Source organism: Salvia splendens, chromosome 20, assembly GCF_004379255.2.
Source record: "Salvia splendens isolate huo1 chromosome 20, SspV2, whole genome shotgun sequence".
Lineage (NCBI taxonomy): Eukaryota > Viridiplantae > Streptophyta > Magnoliopsida > Lamiales > Lamiaceae > Salvia > Salvia splendens.
In genome coordinates this window covers 15,208,986-15,226,602 of record NC_056051.1, presented here as the reverse complement: position 1 = coordinate 15,226,602, position 17,617 = coordinate 15,208,986, and the positions used below count along the sequence as shown (strand labels likewise).

At 38.6% G+C, this 17,617-nt stretch overlaps 1 protein-coding gene across 1 annotated transcript; it reads left to right on the top strand.

Moving 5' to 3' along the window:
- Nucleotides 1-3,925: 3,925 nt before the first annotated feature.
- On the top strand, nucleotides 3,926-16,139 carry LOC121781536 (tryptophan N-monooxygenase CYP79A68-like). Its single transcript, XM_042179263.1, has 5 exons — nucleotides 3,926-4,837; nucleotides 4,930-5,538; nucleotides 9,241-9,260; nucleotides 9,374-9,467; nucleotides 15,954-16,139. The coding sequence occupies exons 1-5, from the start codon at nucleotides 3,926-3,928 to the stop codon at nucleotides 16,137-16,139; spliced, it is 1,821 nt and encodes a 606-aa protein (XP_042035197.1).
- Nucleotides 16,140-17,617: the final 1,478 nt, after the last annotated feature.

Genomic DNA, 17,617 nt, shown 5'->3' with positions numbered 1-17,617 from the left:
GTAACTTTAACAAAAAGCCCACGTAACATCTCATAATAAATAGAAAGCTCACTAAAATACTTTAGTTCGAAAGCCCACATAACTGCTCATCATAAATAGAAAGCTCACTAAAAATACTTTAGCAAAAACTTTATAGTAAACTGAAAGCCCACCTCGTTCGCTTAAAACCCCTTAACTTGGATTTTCCTGACTCCACCTTAACTCGCGGAGATAACCTTTTTGAAAACAACACAACTTACTAACAAGACTTAAGAAAATTCTTAAACTTTTAATTAGAATGCATGCCCCTAATTAATCATGGCCCAAGAACTTAATTAAAATTCTAGCATAAGACCAAATTAATTTCAGCCCAAGCTCCTCCGTAAAATTAATTCCATCCGGCTCAACTGCTCTTCTCCATCTTTAATTATTTCGGCCCAAAGATCAATTATTCCAGCCCAAAGATAATTAATCTGGCCTAACATCTTAATTAAGCAATTTCAGCCCAACACTTTCCTTAATTCACTTCTAGGCCCAAATTTTCTTCATCAATTAAAATGGCCCAACTTAATTAATTTAATGGCCCAATAAAAATAGGTACTGATCCAATTCTTCTTCACTATCGGCACTCCTCCAAATCCCCTCATTCCACATCATATTTCCCCAAATTAAAATCCCTAATTGAAGTCAAACAGCGGCTCCCCTCTCATCTCTGTTTCCAATTTAGAATCCTTCAATTTGGAGCGAAGAGCAGCGGCGGTGTCCTCTCCGTCGAGCTCCCTCCGTCGCATTCTCTCCCCCCCCCGGAGAATTTCTGTAAATCTCCAATTCCACTGGTCATCTCTTCCGGCGCCACCGAATTGCCGGCACTCTCACCGCGTCGGCTCATTCTCACGATGGTGGGGACACCCCCGGCGAACAGCAGCGCTGAGCGCTCCATCCCTGCCTCCGAATCAGTGCCCGGCTTTGACCATAGTCGCGGTTCTGTCTCCCTGGTCTCACTCCGAAACCGTCGCTGTTCAGCCCGCCACCATGGAGCTCTCAGCCCCTCGGCGTCGCCGGTTCATCACCGGGCAGCCCCTTGGTCTCTGCCTAAAGCTAAGTCCCATATCCCTTTCTTAGTTTACTTAGTTGAGTTTTTTTTTTGGGGCAGAGGCTATGTGGAATTAGAGGTCTTGAAAATTATGTGTTACTGGAATGTGTTCATTAAATTGCGAACTTCAACTGCTACTTGTTCTAATAGTTGCTACTGAAATTTCTACCGCCATGATTCTATGTTCTTGAGCCTAGCATGATGTCTTGAAACAAAAGCAGAGGGTGTGCTAGTGTTTACCTCTTTCTCGACGACTCTTTCGAACACCGGACTGCCCTTAAGCTCGCCGCCACTCCTTCCTCTCTTGCTGCACTTCTTGTGATTTTTATAGAGAGGTGTGAGGAAGGAGATGGTGTTGGGCTGGTATTTATAGCCAAAGATCCTTGGCGTTTTGCCTGAAATACTTGGAAAGTGATATGCTATTTCGGGTTAAAAACTTAGCTTGCTTTTAAGCTTTGTGATATGGTTGTTCACCCCACAACGGTGTAATTCTTGGGGCTGCTCCTTGGCTGTTTGTGACTGAGACTTGGGGACAAAGCCTCCTATTTTGGGGCTGCCAGCTTACTCTCTTTTTAAGTCTTGAAAAAGGCTTCCTTGCCTTCTTGATGAAATTCTTGGGATAGGGGAGATCTTGCTTATCTCACCTTGTTATTTGAGGAATTGTTGGTACTCTTTATCTTTATTGGGCATTTCTCTTATTCCATTTTTGTGTAATCTTGTTGCAGGTAAAGTGAGTCTTGAGATGCAAGGCTTGGAGTGTAGTGGATGTCCAATCAAGAAGAGGAAGGGGAAAAATCATGCTCCAAGGCATTCCTTGATCTCATTACTATTTCTAGCTAGAGTCAAATCCTAGATTATATACTCCTTAGATTTGCCAAGCTGTAACATATCCCCTTTGTATATCATGAACAAAAAGCACTCTATTGGAATTTCTATTTTCCAACAATTGTAGTACTTAAATTTGAAATTCCTCGCACTTAAATTCCAATAGTCTCTTCGTCCAAATTTTTTTTATACTCCAAAAACCAGTGCACGAAAACTCGGGGTGTTACAGCTCAGCTCATGAACGACATGATTGAAGAAGTGTTGGCCCGTAACCGCCGTCGCTGAGTTTGTGTATTTTTTAATTCGTATTGTAATGTATTAATTTTTATAAATGAAATGATGTTTTTCCCCAATTTTTGTAGTTATTTAAATATTCAATTAAAAAAATGCATAGGCGCACCTTAGGGAGCCCCACTGCAGGTGGGAGGTAGGAGGATAAAACTGATGACGTGGCGCGCCTTAGGGCACCCCATTGTGGATGGCCTAATGGTATTTATTAGTTAACATATACATAAACTTATACACAAACAAATCGATAATGATAAAGAATTAAAAAATAATACTTTATGTAATAATATTTGTTGTTAAATTATAATAATAGAAGATAGTCAAGATATAAACTAATATAAACAAAGATGATGGAAATCTATCATGTAGTTATAAATAATGACTTTTATCCCACATTGAAAGAAAGAGCAACACATCCAAGAACATGTAGCTATAAAAGAGAGTCATCCAATACACTCTCTTGCAACTCAAAGGCTCAAGTCCAACCTTAAGCGTATATTGTAACTTATAAGTTGTGACTTGAAGCCTCGTTGAAATAAACACTAAAACGGGGGAAAAAAAATTGAACTGCGAACTGGCCCGGAACCAGCGGTTCTGGCTGAAAATTGGCGGTTTGAATCGCCCCATGAACCGCTGGTTTTTTGAACTGGAACCGGAACCGCCTAGATTCTTAGCGGATCGGTTCAGGTTCAACGAAATTTTGAAACCGTGAACTGCCGGTTCCGAACCGGAACCGGCGGGTTTTGAACCGTGTGCATGCCTACCTTAAGCATTTTAGTTCGGAACCGGAGATTTTTGAACCGTGTGCATGCCTACCTTAAGAATTTTAACATGACCCATGATGTTCAGAACCGGCGGTTTTGAACAGTGTGCATGCCTATCTTTTAACATGACCCATGATGATGATCATAAAATATGAAGATAATCATTTGCAATATTGATTGAAGTAGGGCAAAAGTGGTAAAGCGATGGATATCTTCAATTTGTTTAGGTCAGATGGGATCACCAATTCGTGAAGGCTATATATATAGTTTAGGTGTGCAATGATGAATAGTGTATCAATATTTATGGAAAATAATACCAACATATTCGCTCAAACTACTTTTTAGATAATTGGCAGAAAAACTCAATTTAGTATGGCACTTGTCACGTATATATAGGCTACAACTTAATGAATGATGTTAATCATGTAAACTATACTAACATAATCAATATATTTTCACAAAAATATTAAATATGTACCATTTTGTTTTAAAAAAGAACGAATAATGGTTTTCTAAATTGGTAAAACAAAAAAAATAGGAAAAAAATACTCCCTCCGTCCCCTTTTAATTGTTCACTTTTGCTATTTTCGTCTGTCTCCCATTAATTGTCCACTTTCACTTTTTACTATAAATGGTAAGTAGGTCCCACAATCCACTAACTCATTTCGCACATATTTTATTATATAACTAATATACAAAAGTGAGACTCATATTCTACTAATTTTTACAATCCACTTTTACATTTCTTAAAACCCATACCAGAACCAAAGTGGACAATTATTAGAGACGGGGGAGTTATTGAAATATTTTTAGATAGAATTCGTGAACGGAAGTAATGCATATTGGCAATGTGGAATTAAATCGCCTCTTGTGTTCTGTTCCTGTATGATTTTTTAATTTCCATATACCACTATAATATAGTATCATTCTTGAAACACAAACGCTCTTCCATTAATTAAAACTTTGAGCAAGAGAGATGGAATTTGTAATATTATTGGTAGCATTGGTGTTTTCCCTATCTATAATCTTCCACAAAAGAATACTAAAAAGACCAAAACAGCCTCTTCCACCTGGTCCCTCCGGCTACCCTATCATCGGTTGCTTGCCGGAGATGTTGAGAAACAAGCCAACTTTCCGATGGATGCTCGACTACATGCAAGCCTTCAGCACCGAAATCGCATGCTTTCGCCTCGGAAGCGTCCACGTCATCACCATCAGCTCTCCCGAGCTTGCTCGAGAGTTTTTCAACGTGCAAGACTCCGTTTTCGCAGCAAGGCCGGGAAACATGACGGGGAGGCTCACGAGCGACGGCTATCTGTCGGCGGTTCTTGCCCCCGGAGGCAATCAATGGAAGAAAATGAGGAGAGTCATCGTGTCTGAAGTGCTCACTCCGTCTGTCCATGAATTTCTTCACGGAAAGATATGTGAAGAAGCCGATCACCTCGTTCGATACGTCTACAACCAGTCCAAGACTGGTGTCGCCATCAATGTGAGAGAGGCGGCGCGGCTTTACTGCGGCGGCGTGATTAGGAAGTTGGTGTTCGGGAAGAGATTTTTTGGAGCCGGGACAGAGGCTGGTGGGCCCGGATTTGAAGAGAAGGAACACATGGATGCGGTTTGGATTATTCTATCATACACATATGGATTTGCAATTGCTGATTATGTTCCATTTCTTGAGGTGTTTGATTTGGATGGTCATAAAAAAGCTCTTACCAATGCTATTAAGAATCTGAGAAAATACCAAGATCCAGAAATTGATAATAGGATTGAGATGTGGCAAAATGGTATTAGGAAAACTAATGATGATATTCTTGATATTTTGATTAACCTCAAGGACTCCAACAATAATCCATTGTTGTCAGCTGAAGAAATCAAAGCCCAAGTTATTGTAAGTCAGTTTCTATGTTTAAAAATTACTATGTTTTTTTGGAAAAAAGTATGGACCCTATTATTTCATTACATTTACTTGTTTGGTTGCAGGAAATGAGTATAGCAGTAATTGATAATCCATCAAATGTTGCTGAGTGGAGCATGAGCGAGATGATTCGTGAACCACGTATTCTTGAGAGAGCCATTAAAGAGGTAAATGAGATTGTAGGTAAAAAAAGAGTTGTACAAGAATCAGATTTACCTAAACTGAACTATATACAAGCTTGTATTAAGGAGGCTATTAGGTTACATCCCGTGGCACCATTCAACCTTCCCCATGTTTCAACCAAAGATACTGTCGTAAGTGGCTACTTCATACCAAAAGGAAGTCACATCCTTTTGAGCCGTCTTGGCCTAGGACGGAACCCTAGGGTCTGGGACGAGCCTCTTAAATTTAATCCCGATCGCCATATTACAAAAGGATCCTTGCAAGTGGTTCTCACCGACTCTCAATTGAAAATGTGGACGTTTGGTGTTGGTAGGCGTGGTTGCCCAGCCATCTTGCTTGGTTCTACCATAATGACACTTCTTTTAGCTAGACTTATTCACAGTTTTAGTTGGACGTCACTTTCTACTTCGCCCCTAATTCAAGACTCGAATCTATTTCCTTTTATGGCTGAACCATTGATGGCTTATGCCACTCCCAGATTGGAACCACAAGTTTATCAATATTTAATATAATTATATTGACAATATTCATTCATCATATGTATAAAGTTTCAATTATATTATATTTATGGTGTTTTAAGTCTAAAATCATATCCCAACGATAAAACTATAACAAAACACAATGCCTCATTTAATGTATTATTAACTGGGTTAATTTTATATATGATCCCTCAACGATAATGCTTTTTAATCAAATTGATTATCGTACTTTAATTTATTTCAAATTTAGTAATAAACTTTTATGTTGTTGTATAATTTAAAATTTTAATTTATTTTTATTTAAATTTACACCAATATATTTTTTGGGATTAAAACCCATTCATTCAAATATTTGCCACATCATAATTTATTCAACTCCACAACCACAATTCTTAATTTCCCTGCCATTTGGTTTTCTGCTCTCTTTCTTCCTTAAATAGTGTGAATATCGAATATCCCTGTAAAATTTCACTCAACACAAATCCAAGACCTTCCACTGTACAAGTAGTGTTGTAAAGTTTTTTATTCTATTTTCTAATTTAGAGCATTCAGGCCAGGGACTATCCATAAGCTACTAATAGGCTAACCAAAAACTTTTCTGCCACATCATCAAGGACTTCCCACAGCTTAGTCATAGGCTAACCAAATAACAGCCCAGCAATAAGCTAGAAATAGGCTAACCAACGCTCTAGCCAAGCAAATAAATTCATAAATACGAAATTAAAATTGGACACGGATACGGAGTAAGTGCAAACATAATTTCATCAAATAAAAAAAAACATAGCACAATTTTTAAAAAAAAGTCTAGTGCAATAAAAAAAACCATCTAACAACTTGAACACGTTGCCCTCCCTGTCTCACTCGTCGGAATCCTCTTGGCCATCCCCGACGGCATCGGCATCCGCAGCGGCGGGCTCGTCGTCGTTGACCCTCCTCCCCAAATTGTGCTTCATCTCACTGATGACGCTCTCCAGATGTTTCTTGTATGTGGGGTCCGTTGCCGCGTTCTACTTCTCGATGGCTTCGAATATGTGCTTGGTCGCTTGGATACGAATGACATCGGTTAACCCAGAACTAGGAGCTGCGGATTGGACTTCAGAGTGCCAGCTTGAACCTCCTCTAGACATCCGCATCGCCGATTTTTGCCCAACCGGGTGACGGCAGTGGGGATATTGGTGGAGGGTCTCTTCGACATCGTCGGCGATGTCGTGGGAACCGGCACGGCTGTTGTAATGCTGGGGACATTGAGTCTCGTCAGCTCTGGCCAGCCAGCCTCCACACCGACACGAAACATGGGGGAGTCGATCAGATGTACATAGGCATCCCAGTACTTAACCGTCTGGCCTCGGGGAACTGCCGGTACGACATCTCTTTCACATCGTCCATGGTCATGCCGCTGGTCATCATGCGGCTATTGATCTCGTAGATGCCGGCAAATCTGGAGACGGCGGTGCTGGGGTTTGTATATAAAAATATGTTTCGAGCGTACATGCCTTTGTACAGTCAGCTTGTGCATGTATACGAGAAATACTACGTCCACTTGTTTACCTAATTATGAGAATAAATAATATAGTATAATAGTTTATTATATAAATAACAAGTGTAAGGCTTCTTATTAAGAATGTTAAAGTAGGGGAATCTGATGATTTCTCATGGGTTCTCTAGTAGGGGACTTGAAGGGATCTAGTAAAAAAAACATGAACAACCTAGATAGGCCTTGACTACCTATTTGTATGGTTGCAGTGTTTGTGATAATTCTCCCTTACCTAAGAAGAGATTAATAACACTGGTGTGGTAAACAATGAAAGGATCAACCCGAAATATATTCTTTATTGCTATCTACTAAAAGATTATACTTCAGAAATTTTTATATTTCTTAGTCTGTGCAAATAATATAAATATTGTTTATTTAATCAGGTGTCACTTTGACTTATCAATATAAGAGAGTTTTTTCGTAACTCAATCATGACATCTTGGGTGGTAGTAATTGAATAACATGAAAATATTAGAATATTATTTCACAGAATTCGCGTGCCCATAGTGGTATGATTTTATCCCCAAGAGGTGTTTAAAAAAATTATTATTCAGAAAACTGCGCAGTTGAAATTTTATTCCATGAATAATAAATAAAGTTTCAAACTAGAAAAACTCTTTGGAGAATTAATTTAATTCAAGTCACATAGCAGACAAAGAATTAAATCAATGGATTATGATAATCTTAAACGCGAGAAATATTATAAAACAAAATGAAACTCAAGTTTTCGTAGTTTGGTTATTTAGATGGGAGTGCAATATTATTCTTTACTGGAACAAAATAATATTTCATTGGATAATATATTAAATCATGTGTTAATTGATTTAATTAGAATTTTATCTAATGGATCAGCCCAACATCTAATTCACTCTATGCATCCTCATTCTAGCCCAAACCTAGTCCAACTTATAAATAGTGAAGAGATGTGGAAACCCTAGCACACAATACACAATACACAACACACTCCTCCTACCAAACCCTAGCTGCCGTCACCGGCGTTCTCTCTCCCCCCTTGCACCGGTTTTCGTGCCCTTGCACTAGGGAGATTAGGGTTTTTGGCTTTTGTTCTTGTTCTTTCCTAATTCATAGGATTAGATCAAGACAATCTCGAGTATTGTATTGGTCTCCCAAGATCTCATATCATACTATTGTTGATTCTTCAAGATCTGCCCACACGGATGAATATTCAAGGAAATGGGAATAGAATGGAAGATTTGTGGTCAAGAAATCAAGGATTATCGGGAGATGCAGCTAGCATGTTTATGTATGTTTTGATGTGATATTTTTATAGATCTAGTATATTTGCATGAAATTAGAATCGAATATGTAATCACCTAAATAGATCCGTAATGACCTGTTTTTTTCCGTGTCTTCCGCTGCGGTAACCCTAACAATTGGTATCAGAGCCAATTGGGGAATGACGGTTCCCCCACCTCCACTGGGGAACGACGATGGCGTTTGTGATACGCCACTTGGAGAGTCATTCTCGCGATCCATTATTTTCTATAGAAATGAGAGTAGAGGAAGAGATATTCATTAAAATAAGTGGTGTGAATGAAATGAAGTGCAACGAGTCCAATATATAGAGTGGAATTTTTTTTTAAATTCTGGGCGTTAGCCCGATTGCTCGCCGCACAATCCGAAGTCCGCGGATAACCGCTCGTCAGTCGATCTTTCGTCTGTCCCCTTCGCCGCACCCAATATGGTACGTTCGCCTAGATGCTCTTAAGATGTGCTCGACTATGGACAGTCCGGGTGCAGAACCTTTTAGATTAATTCTCTAAAATCTATACATATATAAAAGGGAGTTTTGAGAATAATTACATGAATGCCATTGATAATATAAAAAGATTTTTCTAATATACTTACTATATTATTAAATTTAAGTATCTAGTTATGTAACCTAAATGAAATTTTAATACTATCGAGTTATGTAACCTAAATGAAATATTAATACTATGACTCTTCATCTTTTTCATGATTAACTACCTACTAATGACATTCATTGCCAACTTACCCACTAACCTATTAACTTGGGATTTATATAGTCGTCAATGTTGGGCTACGGTGTAAGTACCGAAGTATTCTTTCAGAGTTCAATATGAAGAGATTTTTCTTTTAATACTGCTACTCTTAATGGTTGATCATCAATCATGGTGTTTATGTTGTTCTCCTTGCAGGTCCTTATGGAGGAAGTTATGTATGTTTTGAAGTATCGAGCTTAATTATGTGATTTTTTTTCCTTTTCTTCATGTACTATTGTGAAGTGTCGAATGTATATTTTTTTCATGTGGTGCTCTATATGAATATTAGGTTGGTGGCAGCTCTTATTCATTTGTCTTTCCTGGACGTGGTATGGGTGGTAGCAGCTACACGGGAAGTGGGCGATGCAGGGTATACTATTAGGGTATGTAACCATTATGCATGCATATTGATATCGGTTGTATATGCCATGCTATTTTGCTGATTAATTAAATATAGTTAAACATAAAATTGTAGAAGGTTGTGGTAATATTCTTATTGTGGTACATTCATGCATTCTGCATATTTTTATCTTGAATGTATATTCCATGCTATTTTGCTCACTAATTAGATGGTTCTGGTAAGGCTATAAAAGGCTGTGGTATTCTAATTAATGTGGGTTGCCTGTAGTATCTTAATTCTTATGCATCAAGTACTGCTCTATAGTAATTGGAGCAATGTGATTATCCTTAACGTAGTTGTGTATGGCAGCGACTAGAATTGAGGGGATACAACTGTTTGTTTTTGCATTTCCACAATTATCTCTTGTGTCCAACATTAATTATCTTTTTATAGATTTTGATATTTCGAAAATTTAAATGTTTTTTAATATTCGTCCTAAATCGAGATATTTAAAAGTTTTGGAAGAGTCACATACTTCTTTTTTTTACAATAAATATATGACATTTGATAGCGCTTATAATCCACACATTCCTATATATCCTTCATTATATTATTTGCTTAACTTTATGCAATAATTTTACTCACTTTTAGATATTTCTCATATAGCGGTGGACAGTTTTTTATTTATGATTATTTTTCGTGTTTGTGATTATGAATTGCTTTTCTTCTTCCCCTTTAATGTACCTAATATATTTTGCTGCCCCCGCCCAATACCTAAATAACTGTCCACCACTATATGCATTCTTCATTTTTATTATTTTTTATTATGTTACTGTATTTTTGTTGATGATTATCTTCTAATATATATTTATACATTATTTTTATTGACATGTGTTTGTGATTGATCTTTTGTAGTATAGATCGAAAAGTGATTTAAATGATATGTGATTTGTGTGCAATTTTTAGCTTAATAACTTATTTGATTGTATGAGTTTTTATTGGTACAATAAATTACTGTTGTACAAATTTGTGATTTTAGAACTTGAAATAGTAATACTGTTTCTCATCCGGTATATGTGAATTTACAGTTTTGAATTAATGCAAATAGAAAATTAATTGGGTCGTGCATTGCACGGGGTGTGATACTAGTTGATACTAAAAGAGAAGATCGACAATGCGCTAACGACATCGTTGAACGCGACAATGACTATAATTGTAATCCTCCACATCTCCTTGGCGTATACTCTGCAATCCTCCACATCTCCTTGGCCCGCCGAGACGCTCGTCCATCCGAGACGGCGTGCGAGCTGTCTCGCCACGCGCTTGCGCGACGTGGCGCGCTCCGGCGCCATGCGTGACACCCACTCGCCGACCCGCGAGTGAGCTTCGTCACGCTGACGCAATAAATTATTTTTTTTAAAATTCAAATTTAATAAAAAAATTTAAAATTAAAAACGGTCATATGACCGTTCAACGGTCATTTTCCTTTTTTTATTTTTTTTATTTTACTCTATAAATACTCCTATTTCATCCTCATTACACACAAACACACATCTATTCTTCTCAAATTACCTCCATTTCCTCTCCAATTTTCATCTCAAATCATCTCTTTTATTCTTCTACCAAAGTTAATACATTCATGGATCTCTTTGAGCAAATGCGTCGAATAATGGAAGAATCACTTGAAAAAGATCGACGTAGGGAGGCGGAGGAAGTCGCGCTACCCCTAAGACGATCCTGGACTTACATCCATCGTAACCGGGAGGAAGCCGCCGCAAGGTTAGTACGCGACTATTTCTGTGATAACCCGGTATGGAGAGATACCTACTTCCGTCGCCGTTTCTGCATGCGGCGACCGCTATTTCTCCACATCGCAAATACATTGGCAGCCCGGGAAGAGGTCTTCCAAGAAGGGTTCGACGCCGTTGGCCGTCCCAGCCACACGACGCTGCAGAAATGTACTACAGCAATCCGTCAACTTTCGACTGGACAAACGACGTCCGTGTAGCCTTTCGCCATTGGAGAAAACACTAGGAGAATGTGCTTGATGCAATTCTGCAAAGGCGTCCGTGTAGCCTTCACCGATGAATTTCTCCGGAAGCCAAGCACGGCAGATTGTCAGTTTCTGCTCCACCTTCACGAAGAAGTGCACGGATTCCCCGGGATGCTTGGCAACGTCGATTGCATGCATTGGCAACGGAAGAATTGCCCTGTTGCGTGGAGGGGGTCATACACGATTTGCCACAAAGGCACCCACCCCACCGTTATACTCGAGGCCGTTGCAGACTACCGGCTATGGATTTGGCATGCGTACTTCGGGGGTCCCCGGATCGAACAACGACGTCAACGTGCTCCTCCAATCCGACCTCTTCGCCGAAGTTTTGGATGGTAAAGTGTCGGCCATCAACTTCATCGGTAACAACTGGCGGTATAAAATGGGTACTATCTTGCCGACGGCATCTACCCGAAGTGGCCAACCTTCGTGAAGACGTTCAACATGCCGGTAAACGAAAAACAGGATCTTTTGCGCAAAAGCAGGAGGCTGCTCGCAAGGATGTGGAGAGGGCGTTCGGGGTTCTCCAAGCGCGCTTCAACATTATCAAAGCCCCGGCTCGTACGTGGTTCATGAAGAGTATGGTTGACATCATGTATACATGCATAATCTTGCACAACATGATTGTCGCCGACGAAGGACCTGAGGCGGGAAATTGGTTCGACCCTGAAACCCACGGAAACTCTACCGCAAGTAGTCCGCCTCGCAGTGGAGTGCATCCGTCTTTGCAAGATCGGTTGTCTATTCGGGCAAGGACACGTGATTCTACCTGCCACGCCCAACTCCGAGATGATCTAATGGAGCACATTTGGGCAAAATTTGGCGAAAGAAATTAAATTATATATTTTTCATTTTTTAGGATTTTTAATTATGTTTTTTTAATTTTTTTAAGAATTTTAAGTTGTAATTTTATTTTATTTAATGAAATGTGTTTTTATTAATTGAATTTGTCGTAAATAAAAATAAAAAATTATGGAGTAGTCTAGTCTTGTTGGTTTGGGTGTCTGTTTTACTAGTGTCGTGTTTTTTTGTGCTTTTTGTTGATTTTTGCTTCTCTAGCTGATATCACTTCTATCTTCATCGTTGATTAGATTGTATATCAATTTGTTCACCTATTTAACAAGTGGTTTGAGTCTTAATTATTTTATTGAAAAAAGCCCAACGCAATGCCAACCCAAAATCTAACCTTTTTTCTAATCAATTTCTCCCACTCACAAGTTCAGCTATAATTGAGTTGGTAGGGTGAAACACCGGTTCAAAAGAGTAAAATTTGGCAGGAAGTAGTTAATTAAACCTTATGTTGCTATAGATTTTCATATCTTCTCTACATAACACAAAGCAAATTACCCAAATAATCACCATCCAAAATTCAAAATATATTACTCCCTCCGTCCCCTCCCCTAAATATAGAGATTCTTTTCTTTTTGGTCTGTCATTTAAAAATAGAAATTCTTTCATTTTTAAAAAATTTCTTTCTCTCTAATATGGTGGGATCCACTTTCCACTAGCACATTTTTTTTCTGTCTCTCTTTACTCTACTAATTTTGCATTAAAGTCCGTGTCGTTTCAAATGTTTCTATTTTTAGGTGACGGAGACTACAGTTTAGAAATCAGTACGTTCAGTCCAAAGTAGACCTATCAAAATGGACATCGCGTATTGGATACCCGATATTCGAACCCGAAAAAGTCGGATAATTGGATACTCAAAACCCGATTTCCTGCTCCTCCTCCAATCTCCTGCTCTCTCGCTGCACTTCCCTCCACCGCCGCTCTCCCAGTCTCTCCCTCTCCTCTTGGAATATATTCCCGTCACTACCTCAAATTAAAGCGGCTGCAACCTTCAGGTTATTATTTTGTTTACTGAATTGTTTTGCCTAAATAGAATTCCACCATGGTCTATGGAGTTATATATTATTTTATGTTGGAAAAGCAGTCGAGCATATTAAAATAAAATGGTTGACACAACTTTTTATATTGGGAAATCAGCTATCTTATCTCAATCTATGGAAACGCAACAAGATAGTAACACCAACATGATTCTAAATGACCAACATTTAGAAGATGTGCCCATATTAAAGGATATGGAAATGGAAAATGGCGATGTGAATATCAACGTTAATCAATCACGATTGAAAAAAAATTGGGGTAAAGGAGCCAAGATCTGTTCATTGGAAGGATTACTATATAGTGAAAGTTATGAATGGCAATCCTCCTATTGAGGTGGTGAAAGGAAAGTACAAACGTTGTGAGGTTCTAATTGCAGCTGACCCGTGCTTGTGTGGAACTAATGAATAGTAAGTTAAGAGACGGATAAGAGATGGAGGGTTGCAGGTTCTGTCTCTTAGTTAAGAGATGGAGTGAAAAGTAAATTGGGGCCCATGAATAGTTAAGGGATGAGAGGGTTAAGAGACGGATAAGAGACAGCGTTGCGGATGGCCTTAGTTATCGCATTGGTAGAGAAATTAACTATAAAAATATAAAATATACATTTTATATACATACAAAGTATTTTAAAAAACATTTACAATATGAAACAAAAAGTTAAAACTAAATACTCCCTCCGTCCCGCACTACTCGCACGTTTCATTTTCGGCACGGAGATTAAGGAATGAGTGTATAGCAAAGTCAAATATTACGGCTGTAGGTGAAAATTTTTACTAAAAATGGAAATAGTGCAAATAATTTGGGACGCCCAGAAATGAAATAAGTGCAAGTAGTCCGGGATGGAGGGAGTACTATATACTCCCTCCGTCTCACTTAAGATGGTCATATTCTTGATTGACACTGGATTTTAGGAAGTGTGATAAGAAGGAATAAAGTAGAGAAAAAAAGGTAGTTGAATATTTTAATGAAAAGAAAGGAGAGATGAGGTTATTTTCAAAATTGAAAAGTGACCATCTTGATTGGGATAAATAAAAATGGAAAAGTGATCATCTTAAATGGGACGGAGGGAGTACGTTCTATATAAAAAAATAGTCGGTACGCAACAGGTGACGTGGAATATTATAAAAAAAATCTACTATCTTATTTGAATGTTTTATTAATATTATCTCTTTCTATAATTTTTTCTATTTCCTCTAATCCACATTTCGAATGTTACTCCTACTTTTATTAATTTTCGAACCATTTAAAAACTTAATCTCTCTGCAAAATCTCATCTTCATCTTTTCTATCCTTTCTGCTATTTCCCGATTTCCCCCTTTTATTTGTAAATTCCAATATCTTTTTTGTAGGTTATTCTAAAACAATTTATACTCCGTTTAGATTAAACTGACGGAATGCTATCTATGATCGTATTCGTAAATATGACTGCGAAATCTGATATTGGTATTGAAGAGAGAGAGGATTTGAGAAGTCCATATGCATTAACCATGGATAATTTATATGCAAGGATCTACTCCCTCCCTTTTTTAAAATTTGTCGCATTTCATTTTTATATAATTTTTAGAAAATAATAATAAATAATTAAAGTGGAGAGGTAAAATAAGAGAGAATAATATAGAAAAAACTCTACATTTTCTACACTCTCATCTGCATTATTCTTTATTTTACTTTACCTTCTTTCCACTGTAATTGTTTATTACCATTTTTCTAAAATGAGTGCAGAAAATGAAATGTAACAAATTTTCAGGGACGGAGGGAGTTGTAATTAAATGGAAATAGCTATTGGGTTTCACGAAATTACATGTGAGAGACAAGAGAATGAAAATTTTAGGAAGAATGAAGGTCTGGTGCAAAGGTTTCAATTGAAGAGAGAGAATTATTGGTAGACGTGGAAATTGAAATGGGGTGGATGGAAAAGACAAAGGGCTCGTTTGATTGCCATGATAGAAAATAGCAAGATAGTTATCTTAAGATAGCATTTTCGGGCCGAAAATGAGATAGTGTCTGATAGTATTTTTATGATGTTGTTTGATTGACAATATAGTGTTTTATAGATAAGATGTAAAATGACAGAAATGTCCTTGTTACTAAATATATTTGTATGTAAATGTGTATCTCTATTTTATGATTAAGTTAAGTAAATGGGTGTTAATGATCATGGTATCAACAAAATTATTAACGATAATCAATATTGTAAGTACCGGACACAATGCGAGGTTAATACAAATCATAATTAAAATGTCCCAAGAAAAGATGAACAACTTAAATTTTCCATTGAAAATTTGAAAAAAAGATTGATTTTGAAGAAATAACATTCTGATTTTTGAATTTATCAACTCTAATAGTTACGAGTTTTTAATTATTAAAAATGATAATAAAATTCTAAAAATAATTATATGCCTCTAATCAGTTGCATAATGATTAATAGTAAAAAAATCAACTAAAACATATAAAATTAAAATTGAAATTAAAGAAAAAATGTATTACTATGGACTCCCATGAAAAAAAAATTAAAAATAAGAGGAATATGAAGTGAACTAGTCAATTTAAGCCCCTGCATCTCCCTTTATAACAACAACTCCATTGATGAAGCTCCAAATCCTGCTCCACATCCGCCACCCAAACATCGTGAAGCTCCTCGGCTACGCGGAAGATCAATTCCGCCACTCCGCCGTCGCGTTCCAGCTCGCCTCCGCCATCGCCCACCTCCACGATCACATCGTCCACGCCGACGTTAAGCCTTCGAACGTACTTCTCGACGGCGATCTCAATTGCTAGCTCTGAGAAGCCCAACTCCAAAAATACAATAAAAACACCACCAAAATCATTCAATAGAATGAGCTTTGAAGATTTGCCGAAGATAAAGAAAAGTGAGTAAAATTGGGGGTGAGAGAAGAGTTGCAGGAGAGAGAGAGTAAAAGTGAGAGAGAGAGGGCAATATTGACTATCATAGAGGAATAGTACACTATCACTGCTTTTGGGTGGTATAGTGTATTCACACATTTGTGGATAGTCCACCGGGCCAAGGCGGGCTTTTAGTAAATTTTCGGGCTTAGAGAGTAGTATCATAGCAATCAAACACCTGATATACCTCCGATAGGCGGCCCTATCAAAGCCTATCAGTACAACCAAATGACTCCAAAGAGTATACTGAAGAAAATAAAATAAATAAAAAATAGTGAAATAATTGACCACGTAACTTGTCACCCATAAAACGCTCACGCAACAGTCCGCAGCATATCAACTCTCTCTGAATATTTACAACTTTATTTCAAGTATTTATCCTCCTATTCTTTGAGAGCATCCACGGTGGAGCGCCCTAAAGCCCGCTCTATGCAGCGCCACATCAGAATTTTATCCTGCTCTCCTTCCACCTGCAGTGGGGTGCCCTAAGGGGCGCCCTAAGCATTTTACTATTGTTTTGTTAATTAATTTAAATGTTTTCAAATATATAAATGCAAACTTAGAAAAAAACACAACGATTAACTAAGAACGACAAAAAATTCATTGATTATAAAAAAAAGTTACACGGGTTAGAAATAAAAAAATTTGACTATCCTACAAAAGCCCCAACTTCCGGCTCAACTCATCGATCAACCTCTGGAGGAATTCGGCTCTGGCCGGATCCGTACACTTCATAAGGGCGTTGTGCGTATCCAACAACGTCCGTGCTATCGAGGCCGTTGCCAAATCCGCGTAGGCAAGTGTCGCCGTGGTCGAGGTCAGGATCGGCGATGGGGGGTGGCGGCCGAGAAGGATGTCGCCTTCGCCTTCCCCTTGTTCTTTGCAGCCTTAACGCCTATGGGACGCCATCGGAAGGACATCGGTGTGCCGGAAGTCTCTTCCTCCGTGCACATCTGGTTGAGGTCCACCGGACGAGTTCCGCTTTCGCTGGTCGTGTAACCACCAGTGTCGGTGGTCTTTGTCCTCTTCGCCGCACCGGTGTGCAGTATCTCGCCTTGGAACTTCTCTTTGTCCCTCAAGAGCACCCAGATGTTGAAATGCTTGAAGTCGCCGTACATGGACTGGTACGACAACAGCGCTCTATCGCGCACGTCGCTCGAGCTCTCGCCGCTTCCCTGATCCCTCGAGCACTTCTGGTACTCCGCCGCGAACAGGTTGACTTGCTTCTTCACCTGATCCCAGTGCTTGCGGAGCTGCTTCCGTTGGCGCTTGTACGCGCTCGGCGATGCGCTCCCAGTACGCGAGCTGCCTTTGGTTGTTCGCGAATATCGGGTCCTCCGATATATCCACCC

Excerpts from the sequence above, each read along its gene's own strand:
- LOC121781536 (XM_042179263.1), top strand. The coding sequence starts at position 3,926 with ATGGAATTTGTAATATTATTGGTAGCATTGGTGTTTTCCCTATCTATA. Across the intron at positions 5,539-9,240 it reads CTCCCAGATTGGAACCACAA|GTCCTTATGGAGGAAGTTAT; the intron begins GTTTATCAATAT and ends TTCTCCTTGCAG. Across the intron at positions 9,261-9,373 it reads GTCCTTATGGAGGAAGTTAT|GTTGGTGGCAGCTCTTATTC; the intron begins GTATGTTTTGAA and ends TATGAATATTAG.